Source organism: Hemibagrus wyckioides, linkage group LG07 (assembly GCF_019097595.1).
Source record: "Hemibagrus wyckioides isolate EC202008001 linkage group LG07, SWU_Hwy_1.0, whole genome shotgun sequence".
NCBI lineage: Eukaryota > Metazoa > Chordata > Actinopteri > Siluriformes > Bagridae > Hemibagrus > Hemibagrus wyckioides.
Genome location: NC_080716.1, coordinates 9,824,580 through 9,841,488, shown reverse-complemented (window position 1 = coordinate 9,841,488; position 16,909 = coordinate 9,824,580). Strand labels below are relative to the sequence as shown.

Genomic DNA, 16,909 nt, shown 5'->3' with positions numbered 1-16,909 from the left:
TTTCATGCACATTTCACCATTATCTTTCATGTACAATACAACTTCACCATTATCACTTATTAAAATTATCAACAATTTACAGTCCTTGTGTGCAATATTACAGTTCTACACTATTATTTGTACAGTATTTGTTTATGTTTATTCTATTTTATGGTTTATATAACGGAGTATATATTTCTTTCTTTCTCTCTTATATTTTTATTAGAGCAACTGTAACATGGCAAAGGAATTTCCCCCTGGGATTAATAAAGTTCTTTGAATCTTTAATGACTGTTAATGACTGCAGACATTTTATACAGAAAGCAATTGTATAACTCAAATGAAGCAAAAACAACTGCATACCAGGCGGTGCAAAGGTCAACACGGGGTGTACATGTATGTGTGTCTCAGGCTGATATGAACTGTGCTGCCAGAGCTTCAGGTACCTCTTACTCTCCTAAGAGAAAATGTCGACCTAATCAAAAAGAAATAAAGTTAAGTATAAATTTTGTATGTGTTTTTTTTAGGATATCTGTGGTACTGAAAAGTGCTATGGAATTTGCAAAGTCATTTCCCTACTCACGGTCCCCCTTCCTTCATTTATTTCAAGAGTGAGCAGTTCTCTTGATGACAGGACTTTTTACCTTTTTATTTTTTTTGCAAGGGGAAATGATGGTGATAATAATCTTGGTGTAATCATGTTCCACTGACCAAAGTTGAATGAGCATGTTACTTTCAAACTGTAATAACTGTATATGTGTGTGCTGTATCTTTACAGCTATACAGACTAGGACAGTAATATTTAAGGTTAACGAGTACACAATGGACTCTTGCAACAAAGGATTATTAAGATTAAAGGGTTAAGATAAAGAGTTGCATTTGGTCACAGTGACATATGCTTACGCTCTGTATCCTTCTCACCACTCTGTGTAACTTCCCAATGGCAGGCTTGTTCTTTCTACTACTTGGTAAGGCAAAAAGTATTTGTGTGCTTTCGTGTATATTATAGGTGGTTAAGTGTTCACACAGCAGGCTGAGATTTGGAGGAGGGATCTTTAATCGACAAGACTTAAAATACAACAGAGAATAAAAATGTCTAAATAATGTAGATAAATTCTTTAGTTGGTAAATTTGTTATGTAATGTGTGTGCTTGTTTTATATAGTGTTATGCAGTTGGGTTATATACTGCAGATATAGTCATTATGACAAATCATGTTCTTTAAACAGCAGGAAATTTAGTTTTCTACATAGACTAGCAGGCTCAGTGTGTTTACTAAAAAATTTTCAATGATCCTGTACAATCCACATTTACACTGGCAACACTTTTAGACACTATTTATTACACAGTGGTACAGTAGACAGTATTGGTGCTTAGAGCTGCAGGGTCTTGTATTAATACAACTGTCAAAAATATGCAAATAGTCAGACTGGTGGTGCTAAATTGACTTTAGGTATTAATATGTTCATGGCACATGGAAATAGATTGCCATTCTGTTTTGGAATGAATTCTCGTGCCTTGTGCCCAGTGTTCCTGGGATCGTGATGCAATGGAAAATCATTTGTTTTATTGTTCAAATCGTGACAAAACCACAGCTATTCTAGACACTAGAGAGCAAAACTGCCCAAGCAGTCTGGATGGGAGAAATGACACACTCTCTCCTGGTCACTCAATGCAACATTAACCAACTACAGACTCATATATAAGCATATAGCATATCCAGTATTCTTCCATGAGCAGCAGTAGCATGGCTTCATATGTCTCAAAGGAAGCATGTTCTAGCCCTCCCCCTCCCTAGTTTGTACTGAACTGTCTTGAGGTTGTCTTGGGTTCCTGTTTTAGTCTGGCTCCTCTCAAGGTTTCTTCCTCTGGTTGTAGGGATTTTTTTTTTCCACAGTCACCTCTGGTTTGTGAGGGATCTAAATCTTATTCCAAATCCATATCCAAATTTCTGCAAAGCTGCTTTGTGACAATGTCCATTCTTAAAGGCAGTATATAAACAAAACTGAATTCAATTCACTTGAATTGATATAGGAGAGCTGGCTAGTGGGTAGGAATTGACAAAAAAAGGAAGAAAACTAAAAAATAAAGGAAGAAGGAGAAGTGGAAGAAGAAGAAGAAGAACTGTTTGTAGTTTCACACATCATTTTTAATGTGATATGAGCACATGTTCAGGACTTGTGGCCAGTGGTCTAGGGGGCTGCCTAGAGGGCACCATGTCAAAAGTTTTTCATTTTAAATGAACAGTAGAATTTTTTGACACCTCTGTTAGCAATAAGCAAAACAGAAAAAGCTAAACTCCATTCTACATGTTTATGTTCTTGCACCCCAAGTGTGCAATAATGTAACATGTTATGTTGGATGGAATTTTAACAGATATTTATATAGAATTTATTTTATGAAAATGAAATTTAATTCAATTTTTAAAAAATTTTGATAAATCATTGAGGACTGATTCTCCTCCCTTCTCCATTTTAAATTGTTTAAACTGCTTCAGAGTGTCCTGATGGACAAAGCTTCATCTTGGGCAGAAGGCTTTATCCAGAAGGACACTCAGGCTGCTGTTCTGCAGCTGGACTACAGACAACAGAGCTGCACTCAACATATATGCAATATCTTTTTATTGCCTATATACCCACCTATATATTTTTCCTTGCCACAGTTGCATCAGGCTTGCTCATAAGGGATAAATACAAATACATTTAAATATAAGTTTAATATTAATCTTGAACTTTTTGTTTAATATTAATCTTGAACTTTTTTTACAGGGTTTCAAATAATGCATTATACAAATGCAGCAGACAAACAATGAAGCCCAATAGCAAAGTCCATAAACCATTCATGAGACAAAAACCCAGTCAGTGAAGAGATAAAGGTTAAAGGGTAATCCAGATGATAATCTCAGGAAAAGGCTCATTCAAAACAAGACAAAATAGGTAAACAACTCAGAGCTTACACAAGAGATATATCAGTAAAGCATTCATAATAAATGAGTGTATATGAACTGCTTCTATACTGATAAACCAAGTGACCCAGAAATGGGTGCAAGTGTCAGTAGAAAAGTCCATCATTCAAGTAACAATATCTTTTGCATTGTACTATTCAAAATTGATTTACGTCAGCACCATAAGTTTACAGGTTTTCCTAGAGTCTCACCCTTAAATCATGGGCTTGCCTTCTGAGAAAGAAAATCTATGAAAAAATGTTTTTTTCTGTTAAGTGCGATATGATGTATAAAATCATGCAGCAGTTAGTAATAATATTTATTCTAATATGATATATGAATGAGGAGAACTAACAATGGGCAAATATTGTAATTATATTATAGCTGAATGTAATGAATAGATCTAATGAGGTGTAAAAAAAATAACAGATGAACGCTTTGGTCAGCTTATCCTTTAAACCATGGGCACATTTTATTTAGAGCACACTGAATTACCAAAAATAATAGCAATTCTTGGATGCACTGCTGATGCACAATATGAAATATCCAAATGTAAGTATTTTGTAACCCCTGCATCAGGTTTGACTCTCTCTGACACTGAGAGAGAAACTTCTAGTTAACTGTGAAAATGATATGCTAAAGTAAGTTCTGTTTTTTATAAGCAAGTTGCCAATATGCCATGAAGATGCAATACTATTAAATGTTTATTTGAATACATGGCATTTTTTTAACACTCATATAACATCATATTCTGTGTTTTTATTTGTTTACTTTTGCATTGTATTTTGTTTTTATGTCACATCATATTGCATATTGACTGCAAAGACAAAAACAAGTTCTCATTTTGCATCACCTATTTGTTGAAGTATTTCTTTGAAATGCTTATTTTTTAAAGCTCTGGTGTTTAAAGCTTTACTCAAGAAAAAAAATCTAACACTATCAGAAGCATAAACTGAATAAAATAATTTTCTCTTGTGGATATGCTGAACTTCAGACTTCAAATTAAGTTGCAAATTAAGGGCATTTTGTCATAGAAGTGTGTGTATTTGCTATGTTTTTTGCCCTAGCTCTTGCTACCTGCTCTGCTGGACAATTCCAGGGTGTTTTGCAGAACCATGTGTCTTATAAAAAAGCGTGTGCCAGCTATACTGATGGACTAAACCCAGAGTTCTGTGGTATGCAATGAAGTCCTTTCTATTATCTCTATGATCACTTTTTTATAATCTTTTTAGAATATACTTAATATTCTGCATTACTTCCAAGCTGAAATGATGATAGAATATACTGTTTATAGTATTTATAACAGGTGTACTGCTGTATCTGCAGGATCTTGCAATTTTGAGAAAGATGCTTGTGGATGGAAAAATATCAGTACAGATACATTTCAGTGGAGGCTTGAGAAGGCAAACATCAGCAGCATCCCTGGTGTGGACCATACCACTGGAACACCATGGGGTACACACCTAGTATTAAGTATTACTTAGTAGAATGCAGAAAGTAAAAAGTACTGAATCTGCATATGTCTATCTGTCTTTTATAGGTCAGGTCATGCATGCAGAGGGTGAGAACGTTGGGATTTTCTCAAAGGCAATTTTGGAGTTTTCTTTCCCTCAAGAAACTGCACTTTGGTGCCAGATAAGGTAAGTGAAATAACACCACTTGACGGCACCAATTAACACCAGTTAAAACAATTCTTGCTAGTGACAGGCTTGAAAATACCACACTACTTATAACTGAATGTTTTTTTTTCCCTGAGTGTCCTGAGTTTCACATCAGGATAATAATTCATGCTAACATGCTAAAAATGTTCATAATGTCTCTCTTTTGTAGCTTTTGGTATCATCTTCATGATCCTTATGGAATATCCTCTCATTTTGCCCTAAGTCTGGTCACTAATGGATCATCTATGGTCTTGTGGGAGATTAAGCAGGGGCAGACTAATGGTTGGGTAAATGCAACTGTAAGAATTGGAAATCATCCTAAAGGATCAAAGGTATCCAGTGTTAAGCATTTCTTGATCTCTTCATTTCTGCGTATTGTTGATTCTTGCTTTATAACTTCACCAATTTATTTGAATCTTTGCTGCATATGTCTAGCCATCAAAATGTCTTACTCCCATTTACATGCATTTGCATACAGATGTTGTTTTCAATCGATCCAAATTTTATTGGAAATCAAGATATAATGCTGGATGATATTACACTGATGGACTGTGCAGAAGGAGATATTCCTGAAGACTCAGACCAGCTCAGCTGTGACTTTGAGAATAACATGTGTGGTTGGTACATAGACCAGTCTGCCAGTCTCATTTGGGAGCGGAGCAATGGTCATAAACCCTCATATGACAACCAGGGACCAGGATATGACAAGACAACTGGGTCTGGTAAAACAACCTCTTACATTTTGGCCTAATTTATCTTTTATGTTTTTTATTTATTTATTTATTCTACATGCCATAAAATACATACTTTTCTTACAATTCTAAGGTTATTATATGTTTATTGGAACAAAAAAAAACTCTAGTCCATCACAGACTGCAAGACTAATCAGTTATCCCCAGCAAGTCAAATGTGTCAGCTTCTGGTATCATATCTATGGTCCCAGCATTGGTGAGTGATGAGTAAATGAAATGAGCAATGAATTAAACACTTTCTTGTTTTGTGGGCTGGGGTCGGGGAATATCATCTTTTTGTACGAAACTGTCATTTTAGTATTTTGTTCAATTAAAGTAGCTCACAAAAAAAACCTCTGTTTTTTTATAAGAGCTGGGGGATGTATATTGGTAACAATTCTTTAAATGCCAGTCGGAATAATCAAAATAGTAAATTTAGCTTTAAGTTTGGCATTGAAACATATTTAATATGTTAATGATTGTATTGAAAACAAGGTGCTGCCAATTACTATAACATTTACTATAACGAGGGTTCCTGTGGCGTTCACAGGCTCTCTGAGATTTATTTCTAAGAATACTAATGGGACCGAGACAGTTATGTGGACTAGGACTGGTACACAGGGGAACAAATGGCGCTTTGCAGACCTTAGCTTTGCCACCAATGACAGTCCAGTACAGGTACTGTATTTGATATTCTGTATATATTAAAGTTTGTTATAGTTGAGTATAGTTGTAAATTATATGTTTTTTGTATGTGTTTGTGTGTGTAGTTCATCTTTGAGGCTATCTTGGGAGGCACTGATGGCAGTATTGCTCTAGATGAAGTGCAGGTCTGGAGCAGTGTAAATGGATCATGTCCACCTGAGAGAGAATGTACGTTCCAGAGCTCTCTGTGCAGCTTAGAAACCGACCCTTCAGCTGACTTTCCCTGGGTCAGAATCACAGGGATGCAGGATGCTGGTTCTGCAAGCCCAAGCAAGGATCACACTCTTGGCACTGACCAAGGTGAGAAATTCAGCACCAACCACAGTTCAGCAACAAGACCGACTGTTTCTATTTGTCAGGTCAGAGCGTCAAAACATACTGAGGATTGACAGTTGACAGTATTTTAATCTTTTTTTCATATTGATGTACAATATAGGGCTAAAAGTATGTGGCTGTGAAAGTATGTGAATAAGACATTCTAAAACCATGGTCATTAATATAAAGCTGTTCCCCCATAACAACTTCCACTTTCTAGAAAGGCCTTCCACTAGATGTTGGAGTGTGGTTGTGTGAGGAGGCCTGGCACCAGTCAGTATTCTAGTTTATCTTAAAGGGGTTCAGTGGGATTGAGGTCAGGGGTCTTTGCTGGCCACTAGAGAGTTTTCAGTCCAGGAAAACATGTCGTTATAGAGCTCGCTATTCTCACAGCAGCACTGTCATGCTGGAACATGTTAAGTCCTCTTAGCTCTGGTGAAAGAAAATGTTTCATTTGAAGACATTGAGGTAACTGTGTGCTTCTAACTGGTAATAGTGTGGGTTATATATGGGTGTGGTGGTCAGATATCTCCATAGTTTTGGCCAGTAGGTTAATAGTTTTTATACAAATTTAATGCATTTATTCAGGTAAAAATAGTTGAAATATTATCTGCATCTTTTCACTCTTCAGTTATTCTTCAATGTTTATATATATATATATACATATATATATATATATATATATATATATATATATATATATATATATATATATATATATATATATATATATATGTAAACATATATAGATATATATATATATATATATATATATATATATTACCTACACGTAATTGTTATGATGGCATTATGACATTATGGATCAATATGTATATTTCCTGCACTAAGGTTACTATCTGAGTGCGCAACAGTGGGATCGACCAAGTGGTAGTAAAAGTCGCATGGTGACACGTTTGTATGAGCCAAATCTTGAGAGCAAGGAATGCTGGATGTTCTGGTATCACATGAGTGGCAGAGATGTGGGAATGCTCAATGTGTACCTGCACGAGTCACACAACTCTCAAGTTACTCTTTGGAGCCGCAGTGGAGATCAGGGAGATCGGTGGAGACCTGGTCGAGCCACTGTCGTCAGCCCTCTCAGCCCTTACCAGGTATATGTCCAGGCAATATTATACAATTCACATGGGGCAACACTAAATAGACTTGCTATTACTTGTTGCTATGCAGGACTGCACACTGCTGTGGATTTCCGATCAACTTTATGAACTTAACCTTGTAAACAGTGATTAAGTAATTTTAAAACAACATTCTGTCTGATAAGGACCGGTTGGATGTGATATCATTTTTATGATTAAGAATTATACCATCAATCATAAAGATTAAGCAGGTTTCTCTTCGGAACTGCTGTTGAGCTGAATATGACTTACTTATCTAGCTTGAAATGTGACAACATAATAGTAATTTGAAAAGATAAACTTATACATTATGTGGAAATTCATGTGTATGCATGAAGTTCACAAAGGATTGCTATCCTGTTAAAAGGACATGACATACTGTATCTTCTTGAAAATAGCACACAAAGGAGGAACAGTAAGAGCATTTACATGGTGTATATAAAGACAGAATTGTTGCATACTTACAAAGATATAAGAATATAGGTCTGATAAAAATAACATGCATATTTTTTGGTCATCTATCAGATTGTATTTGAAGCAGTGGCTGGGGAAGGTCAGGTTACGGACATTGCCATTGATGATCTGAGTGTGTTAAATGGGCCTTGTCCTCCTCATGGTATGAATATTAATATCCCTACTTAAAAGGAACAACACCAGCACTTTAACAATATCTGTGAAACTAAATTATTTTTCATTCCAGCTAATGTTTTACATTTATAATATATTTTTTACATTAAAAATATACAGTATATTACATATTATAGCACAGTAAGGAAAATGATTATTATTTGAAATAAATTTATTATAAAATTTGATGTCATCAAACTGTGTGTGTGTGTGTGTGTGTTTCCCACAGGGTTGTGTGACTTTGAGATGGATCTGTGTTATTGGGAAAACAGTGCTCTTAGCACCCACAGTGTAGACTGGAGCTGGACATCTGGAGTCAGTGCCTCCAGGTTTGCACCTTCAGTGGATCACACCACCAATTCAAACCTGGGTAAAAAAAAAAATTCTTGTAAGATAACTAGCACATACACATGCACTACAAAAAGTACAATAAAGTAGGTTCTAAAGGTCTATTGCCTGCTCATGCAGTGTTATCAGTCTCTCTAACAAAACCGGAACTTTGCCTTTGGCTGACTCTGACGGTTTATCTGTTTTTCAGGACATTACATGGCCTTTAGCACAAAGGAAAGCAATGATGAGCAAATTGCTTATCTTCAGAGTGAGGTGATGCAGCCAGTGGACCATGCATGTCTGGAGTTCTGGTACTACATGGATATGTGGTATATTTTAGGTAAGCTTTGTATATATTTAAAAATAATAATAATAATAATAATAATAATAATAATAATAATAAAATTGTGGTTAATATTTAGTATGGTACATAATACTTTATATCATGGCAACTAAAACATTCTTCCTGATGGAGTTGCAGAGTTGCATTAATTCCTTAAACTGAGTATAAAATGGATCAAGGCAAAAGTCTAAACACAGTCCTTATTATGCACTGTAAACATATAGGAACATATTTTAAAAAGGATCAAGTGTTACACCCCTCCCTGATGTTGTATGAACAGCAGTTAGGAAAGATGCAATTGGCTGCCCCCTGTTGGTAATCCTACACAAATCCAAACAATCTTCTCCCCATAATTCATAATGAATATCCCTCCATTTATTTTCTCTTTTTAGCATTTGTTGTGCACATACTTATCATCTTAAATATCTAAAAAATTAGTCTACAACACAACTTAATTCATAATTAATAGCTTTACTACACCATAAACTATACAGTACACCGTTCATAACAAGTAACCAAAACCCTTGATTAATCTATAGCAGTGTTCTTTGTTTTTCACAGACAAACTCACACTAACTGTATATGTGAATGAGTCCGGCATTTCAAACTTCCTGTGGAATCAGACTGGCACTCAGGGCAAAGTGTGGCACAAAATCACACTGGATTACACAGCATCCGAGAAATACCAGGTGTGCCACTGTTTAGCCCTGACAAATCTCCAAAACCCGCCTGCTTTAGATTGATTTATCATCATCATCTGTTTTGTTTTATCATCCACAGCTTGTGTTTAAGGCCATACGGCCTGCACATGATGAAGGAGCTATTGCCTTGGATGATATCTACATCAGAGAGAGTGTGAGCTGTGCAGACACGATCACCACCACACTAGCTCCAACAACACATCCCACAACACCACCTGCATCCTCCATGGACTACAGCTTTGAGGAGGGTGAGGAATAAATGTGTGCTTAAAGCTAATTGCTAGACATTTGTCCAATATGTCAATATGTAAAACCAAGATTAATACAGCTGAACTTCACATTGGCATTAATTGTGCTGACTAAAAAGTAGGCTCCAATGTCTTACTCCATTAATATGTAAGATCTAATAGATTTCACTAATATGTTAAAAAAAAGATTGTACTGGTGTAGCTTTTATTTATATTCAAACCTATAATTATTTATCCATTTGACTGGTGTCACAATTACTGGACTTTGCCGTTTATTTTGCTAGTAATAATTTAACATCTTTTCTACACTTACATCCACCATTTTTCCACCCTAACAGAAGATCTGTTTGGATGGGGTTAGATTTCCAGACATACACTATATTGCCAAAAGTATTCGCTCACCTGCCTTGACTCGCATATGAACTTAAGTGACATCCCATTCCTAATCCATAGGGTTCAATATGACGTCGGTCCACCCTTTGCAGCTATAACAGCTTCAACTCTTCTGGGAAGGCTGTCCACAAGGTTTAGGAGTGTGTTTATGGGAATTTTTGACCATTCTTCCAGAAGCACATTTGTGAGGTCACACACTGATGTTGGACGAGAAGGCCTGGCTCTCAGTCTCCGCTCTAATTCATCCCAAAGGTGTTCTATCGGGTTGAGGTCAGGACTCTGTGCAGGCCAGTCAAGTTCCTCCACACCAGACTCTGTCATCCATGTCTTTATGGACCTTGCTTTGTGCACTGGTGCACAGTCATGTTGGAAGAGGAAGGGGCCAGCTCCAAAATGTTCCCACAAAGTTGGGAGCATGGAATTGTCCAAACTGTCTTGGTATGCTGAAGCATTCAGAGTTCCTTTCACTGGAACTAAGGGGCCAAGCCCAGCTCCTGAAAAACAACCCCACACCATAATCCCCCCTCCACCAAACTTTACACTTGGCACAATGCAGTCAGACAAGTACCGTTCTCCTGGCAACCGCCAAACCCAGACTCGTCCATCAGATTGCCAGATGGAGAAGCGCGATTCGTCACTCCAGAGAACGCGTCTCCACTGCTCTAGAGTCCAGTGGCGGCGTGCTTTACACCACTGCATCCGACGCTTTGCATTGCACTTGGTGATGTATGGCTTGGATGCAGCTGCTCGGCCATGGAAACCCATTCCATGAAGCTCTCTGCGCACTGTTCTTGAGCTAATCTGAAGGCCACATGAAGTTTGGAGGTCTGTAGCGATTGACTCTGCAGAAAGTTGGCGACCTCTTCGCACTATGCGCCTCAGCATCCGCTGACCCCGCTCCGTCAGTTTACGTGGCCTTTTTTCTGTCATTCCCAAACACTTCCACGTTCTTATAATACAGCTGACAGTTGACTGTGGAATATTTAGGAGTGAGGAAATTTCACGACTGGATTTGTTGCACAGGTGGCATCCTATCACAGTTCCACGCTGGAATTCACTGAGCTCCTGAGAGCGACCCATTCTTTCACAAATGTTTGTAAAAACAGTCTGCATGCCTAGGTGCTTGATTTTATACACCTGTGGCCATGGAAGTGATTGGAACACCTGATTCTGATTATTTGGATGGGTGAGCGAATACTTTTGGCAATATAATGTATGTCTGTTAAGTATTGATTGATTTGCGTGGGCAAAATAATCTGTATAAATTACATTTAGGAGTACGAGTGCCTTCACAATGCAAACATAGTTCTCACACAAAAAAATTCCAAAAAAAAGGATCATACTGATGCTTGTTTTAGGGTGTGGGAGTATAAGTGGGTGCATTAATGTATTACATTGCACTTGGTCATGCCCAAAATGTAGGCTATGCTCTTAATAAACCCCCAGAAGCATCAATTATCTGACAAACTCAATATCTAAATATCATCTACATATCATTATTCTGCATTTTAAACTCAGCCAGTACTTTTTTTTTTGGCAGGAGATGATAAAAAAAGATGGCTTCATTGAGTGCCTTTATACTGACAAAAATGTATGACACCTCCTTTCCCACAGGATATAAGTGGATTATTTCCAACATGTCACTCAAGATAGGATACAGATTACCTGCCCTATTATAGAATATAGATCATTGTGGAAAGAATATCAGGAAAAATAAAATACTAGAGCAACTATTTCTTTTTTTTCTTTATTTCTCTTAAATTCGTTTGTACTGGGCAGGTTCTTCCTCAGAATTAAATGCCTGTTCCTGTCTGTCAACCCAGATGTGCTGTCAGTGATCACTTTTACATTAGGTGGATCAGTCAACTCAGTGTTTCAGAGAAGCAATGATAACCTTGTCTCAGTTTAAATAATATAAGTCACATGACAAATATATCTTTCTTGAATAGAAAGTATGATCTGGTAGATAGTGGATTCTTGTGTAAAGATGTAATAGTCATTTATATTAACAGTGATGTTGAATGAAAATCATTTTCTCTTAGAGCCATAATAACATTTCTGCCTTTAGGACTATGTGACTGGGTTCAGGAACGTGATGACGGATTCGACTGGACGCGTCAACAGGGACTGAAGGTAGACACAAGCAATGAAGGACTCCTTTATGACCATACCATTGGAAATAAGCATGGTAACTAGAAGACAAGTCACTCTTCAACCATCTGCTCTATTTGTGTGTTTTATGTTGTTTAACAACCATACTTTTACTGTCTAGGTTTCTATATGGCTCTGAATATGCCTGGAGACAATGATGGTGAAACAGCAGTCCTTTCAACCCCTGTAAATATACAAGCCACGGCTATGTGTGTTGGATTCTGGTATTTCATGCTAGGAGCATCAGTGGCAAAGCTGGACCTTGTGGTTAAGTTGGTATGTAAGAATAAGGATTTTTAGCTTTTATATGCTGGTTAATCTATTTTCTTTGAAGCATCACAAGTGCATTGTTTTTTTTGCTGTTTCTACCGTGAAAATGAAGTTTTTCTTTTTCATCCCAGAAAACAACAGAATTGGTTTTGTGGACTAGAAGAGGTACAAAAGCTGCTGAGTGGCTGAAAGCACAAGTCACAGTCAGCTTGGTGGATGTACAAACAGTAAGAGAGATCTCTTTCTAATGGCTGTGACTCAGTACAGTATGATTTATACACCACACATCAGTGACAGCTGGTGGTGATATTAGAAGGGAGGGCTGAAATCTAATCTATATATCAGCAGCTTGACAGTGAAACTATTAAGGTTTAGCAGTGCACTATATCAAGCGGTCTCACTGATGGCATAATAAAAATGATGTGGGGCAAACTATTACACACACACTTATATGCACATTGGTAGCTCTATTCATGATTTTTCTTTTAATGCCCTGCTGGTGTATTAGGTAACATGCCTCTTCTCAGTCTCTGCTGATGATGTATTATGGAAAAATAAATAAATAAATAAAATAAATAAATAAATACCAAGCTTAAAAAAGAAAAGGGCTAAAATATCATCAAAATCATTAGTGGTGCTTGTCACAGAGCCAAATAATTCAGTTTATTAACAGCAAAGAAACTACTAAAGGGTGAAACAGAAACTAGGGCAAAACTAAGTAAAGCAAAACCAGATCAAGGCTAGGCATGACAAACTGACATCAAACAGAAGCTTAGACAAAGACATGGTGAGACTTACAGTTGAGGATAACGAACAGGGTAAATGAAACACACAACTGAAGAAGAGTTGAACTAAAAATGTCCAAGGTATCCATGACAGCACTTTTTTGTTTGGTTCCACAAAGATATCCTCCTTAAGGTATTTAACAACAGTCAATCTGTCTCTTCAGTCATCTGTTGATGACTAAAATGAAGCTATATATTGATGCGATCTTTTGCAGGTCAAATTCATTGGTAGTAGAAATGCCAATAGCAGTGGGTTCATAGCACTTGATGATGTGAGAGTGACCTCAGGTGCCTGTGAAGATCATAGTAAGTAATCTTTGTCTTTTACCACCACCCTTGTTCTGTTTGTATGCATCATTTGTGAATTTGTGAGTCAAGTACAACCCTGATTTCCATACAACAGTAAAACATCCAGACCTAGTTCCACAACCATTATTATCCAACAGAATTACTAACAGTACGATAAATAAAAGAGGTATAATATGACGTGTGTTTGTGTACAGGTCCATGTGGTTTTGAAAGTTCTTCCCTGTGTGGATTTGATCAGGACATAACTGACAGCACTCACTGGCTCCGTGTGAATGGCAGCACTGGCCATGTTGATCACACATACCAAACTCAAATGGGTAAGTCCCTTGCAACATGTGTAATTAGTAATGTCTTCTCAAAAACGCATTTAAAACAGTCACACTTTTTTTCTGTGGGCAAACAGGTCATTCAATGGCTGTTTTGGGAAAGGAGCTTCTGAAGCCAGAGGTAACACACCTCCTGACTCCAGCATACAGTAAAACGACTGAATCATGCCTACAGTTCTGGTAAGCCAAGGTTATGTTTAATATGGATACATCTGAAAGTGCATTACTTTTGTACAATGAACTGAAAACCAAATAAAACGTTTTTTTTTCCCCCCAATTTGTCCCTAAAGTGGAAATCTGCCAATTCCCACTCACCAGCCAGTTTTCCTCATCATAAAACAGCTGTACATGCTTTGTCACAAGGCAGTGTAACACACTCAAAAGAAAGTATTATCTGCTCGCTGCACACATTAAAAAATAAAAAGTTGTGTACAATAAAAACTCTTCATTCCTGTGTGAAGACATTATATGTTATATTTACTGCTGTAAAACCGTGGACACTGCATAAACTGGTTCAGGTAGTGTGTGTTGTCTGTCTACTCACAAATGGCAGTTAATATTTAGATTTCAAAGGGGAAGTAGCTTTAAATGCATAGACAAAATTTTTACTTTTACTAATACAACATGCTCATGAAATGTACACGCCTTGTAGGTACTTGCTGTCTGCTGGATCTGGTGATGCTCTTTCTGTGCATGTTTACCTAAATGGAGAGCTAGGTCCTGACCTCTGGTCTCTTTCTGGAGTGGCTTCTACAGGTTGGGAGGTGGCAGAGGTCACTGTATCTTCTCCAGACAAATTCAAGGTGAATTCTCAAACGCAATTTCTCATTCTAGGCAAGCTCATTAAATTGTTTTGTTGTTGTTGTTTTTTGGCTTGAACAACGCTGCAATACTCAGAAAAATGATCCATTAATGCTAATCGTCTGAAGGACGTCTTTAATGACATTTTTTTAAACAGGTGGCATTCAAGGCAAAATTAAGTCCTGGCCAGGAGTTTTTTATATTTCTGGATGACGTGTCAGTAAGAAATGGAGCTTGCCTTCCCACTGGAAGTTGTGATTTTGAGTCAGGGCTGTGTACATGGGTGAATTCAGACTTGAACAACCACGACTGGTTCCATGCAGATGGGAATGCGGGTGGTCCTCTGACTGACCAAACTACACACACAACAGATGGTGAGAAACCAAAAAATGAAAGAAAGAAAAGAAATTCAAATTGATGTAGGGCTGCTGAACTACCCTGTGTCTATCCACCATCACACATGGTAGATGACTGTGTCAGAATTGTGAAAAATCAGAATTGTGAAAAACTCAGAATCAGAATTGTGGATGCACTAGAAATTCATTCAACCAGCCCAAAGTCATTATTCATTTATTCTTATTAATTATTCATTATTCAAGAAATAAAAAAAAAACAGCATAACATAACATTACGTTTCATAACATAAAAATGAACTGATTTCATAACTGAAACAAAATATGTTTCTTACCTGTTTGAGAAAACCATGTAAACTTTGAAACTGAAATATACCTTTTAATGTAACAACTAGTTTAATACTGAACTTATTATTATGGTACTCTATGAGTTATACTTTATTACTGTCTTCATTTTAAGACTCAAAAGGTTTTATATTACTTATATTAGTGAAGAATTATTTTCAGTTGAATGTTTAAATATCAAACCATTAAAACAGTTTATGAGTATGAACATAAGTCTTGCTCTTCACACAGGCAGGTTTATGTTGAGTCTATCTCAGCTGACCAGTTCAGACAACAACAGTACATCTATGCTCATCTCTGAGCGGATCCAACAAAGCTCTGACTCCTGCCTCTCGTTTTGGTATAACGTAAATTGCAGGTCTGAACAAATCACACAATATTTCTCCTATTCCTTATTTTCTAACATTATATAGAATTGCATTAAACCTGAATTGTAGAATGAAAGACCTGCAACTTCATGACTTCACTCATTTTACTCTGGGTATCTTGTCCCTGCAGTAATTCAGGGACTTTGCGAGTCTTTTTGGAAATAGAGAACTCACGTGAAAGGCTGATTTTTAAATCAAATGCTGCTGAAAACAGCTGGAGAAATTTCTCTACCACAGTGTCTGAGACCAAGCCATATAAGGTGAGAAAAGAATCTTCCACACCATGACATATAACATGCATCCGCATACATTTTATGTCCACTTTAATAGAAAACCTGTGTACCTGCTTATTCATGCAATTATACAATATGCCAGTCATGTGACATGCAGTGCAATGCACATACATACATACATGCAGATACAGGTGAAAAGCTTTACTTATCTTCACCAGAATCAGCAAAATTTCTGTGATTTTGACTTTGGCACAGTTGCTGGTGCAAGATGGGCTTGTGTGTGAATTTCACAAAAACTGCTGATCTCCTGGGATATTTATGCAAACAATGATTTTCAGCTATCCAGTTTCAGTGACCTGAACCCACTGTAGCCTCAGATTCCTGTTCTTTGCTAAGAGGAGTAGAGCCCAGGGTGGTCTTCTACTGTAGTCCTTCCATCTCAAGATTAAAAGGTGCTGTGCAGTCTGAGATGCTTTTCTGCTCACCATGTATCCATGGAGTGGTTGTTTGAGTTACTAGAGGGTTCCTGTCAGTTTTAACCAGTCTGGCCATTATTCTCTGACTGCTCTCCTCAACAATGCATTGCTGCCTTCAGAATAGTCATTTTGTATATTGTTTATTTTTCTATACCACCATAGAGAGTGTTGTGCATGTAGATCAGCAGTTTCTGAATTGTTCAAACCAGCCATTCTGATACCAACAATCACGCCACAATCAAATTCAATGAAACCACATTTCCCCCATTCTGTTGTTTGATAACTGATGTGAACATTAACTGAAGATCTTTTAGCTGCATGATATTATGTACCAAGCTGGCCCACACTTAACTGATTTGATTAATGGATATATGAACAAT

At 37.1% G+C, this 16,909-nt stretch overlaps 1 protein-coding gene across 1 annotated transcript in view; it reads left to right on the top strand.

Annotated features, from left to right (window-relative positions):
- The first annotated feature begins 720 nt into the window (after positions 1-720).
- Positions 721-16,909, top strand: part of si:ch211-106h4.4 (MAM and LDL-receptor class A domain-containing protein 1) — a 28,671-nt gene continuing 12,482 nt past the window's right edge. The window contains exons 1-25 of the mRNA XM_058394841.1: positions 721-947; positions 3,990-4,097; positions 4,249-4,377; positions 4,463-4,562; positions 4,753-4,915; positions 5,062-5,305; positions 5,409-5,531; positions 5,865-5,992; positions 6,085-6,319; positions 7,184-7,446; positions 7,996-8,086; positions 8,327-8,467; positions 8,636-8,767; positions 9,332-9,459; positions 9,551-9,719; positions 12,181-12,300; positions 12,385-12,539; positions 12,665-12,760; positions 13,534-13,624; positions 13,822-13,944; positions 14,031-14,133; positions 14,606-14,756; positions 14,912-15,128; positions 15,684-15,810; positions 15,951-16,080. Of these exons, the coding sequence (XP_058250824.1) occupies positions 875-947; positions 3,990-4,097; positions 4,249-4,377; positions 4,463-4,562; positions 4,753-4,915; positions 5,062-5,305; positions 5,409-5,531; positions 5,865-5,992; positions 6,085-6,319; positions 7,184-7,446; positions 7,996-8,086; positions 8,327-8,467; positions 8,636-8,767; positions 9,332-9,459; positions 9,551-9,719; positions 12,181-12,300; positions 12,385-12,539; positions 12,665-12,760; positions 13,534-13,624; positions 13,822-13,944; positions 14,031-14,133; positions 14,606-14,756; positions 14,912-15,128; positions 15,684-15,810; positions 15,951-16,080 (3,540 nt within the window). The 5' untranslated portion in view covers positions 721-874. The remainder of the gene's footprint in view (positions 948-3,989; positions 4,098-4,248; positions 4,378-4,462; positions 4,563-4,752; positions 4,916-5,061; positions 5,306-5,408; positions 5,532-5,864; positions 5,993-6,084; positions 6,320-7,183; positions 7,447-7,995; positions 8,087-8,326; positions 8,468-8,635; positions 8,768-9,331; positions 9,460-9,550; positions 9,720-12,180; positions 12,301-12,384; positions 12,540-12,664; positions 12,761-13,533; positions 13,625-13,821; positions 13,945-14,030; positions 14,134-14,605; positions 14,757-14,911; positions 15,129-15,683; positions 15,811-15,950; positions 16,081-16,909) is intronic.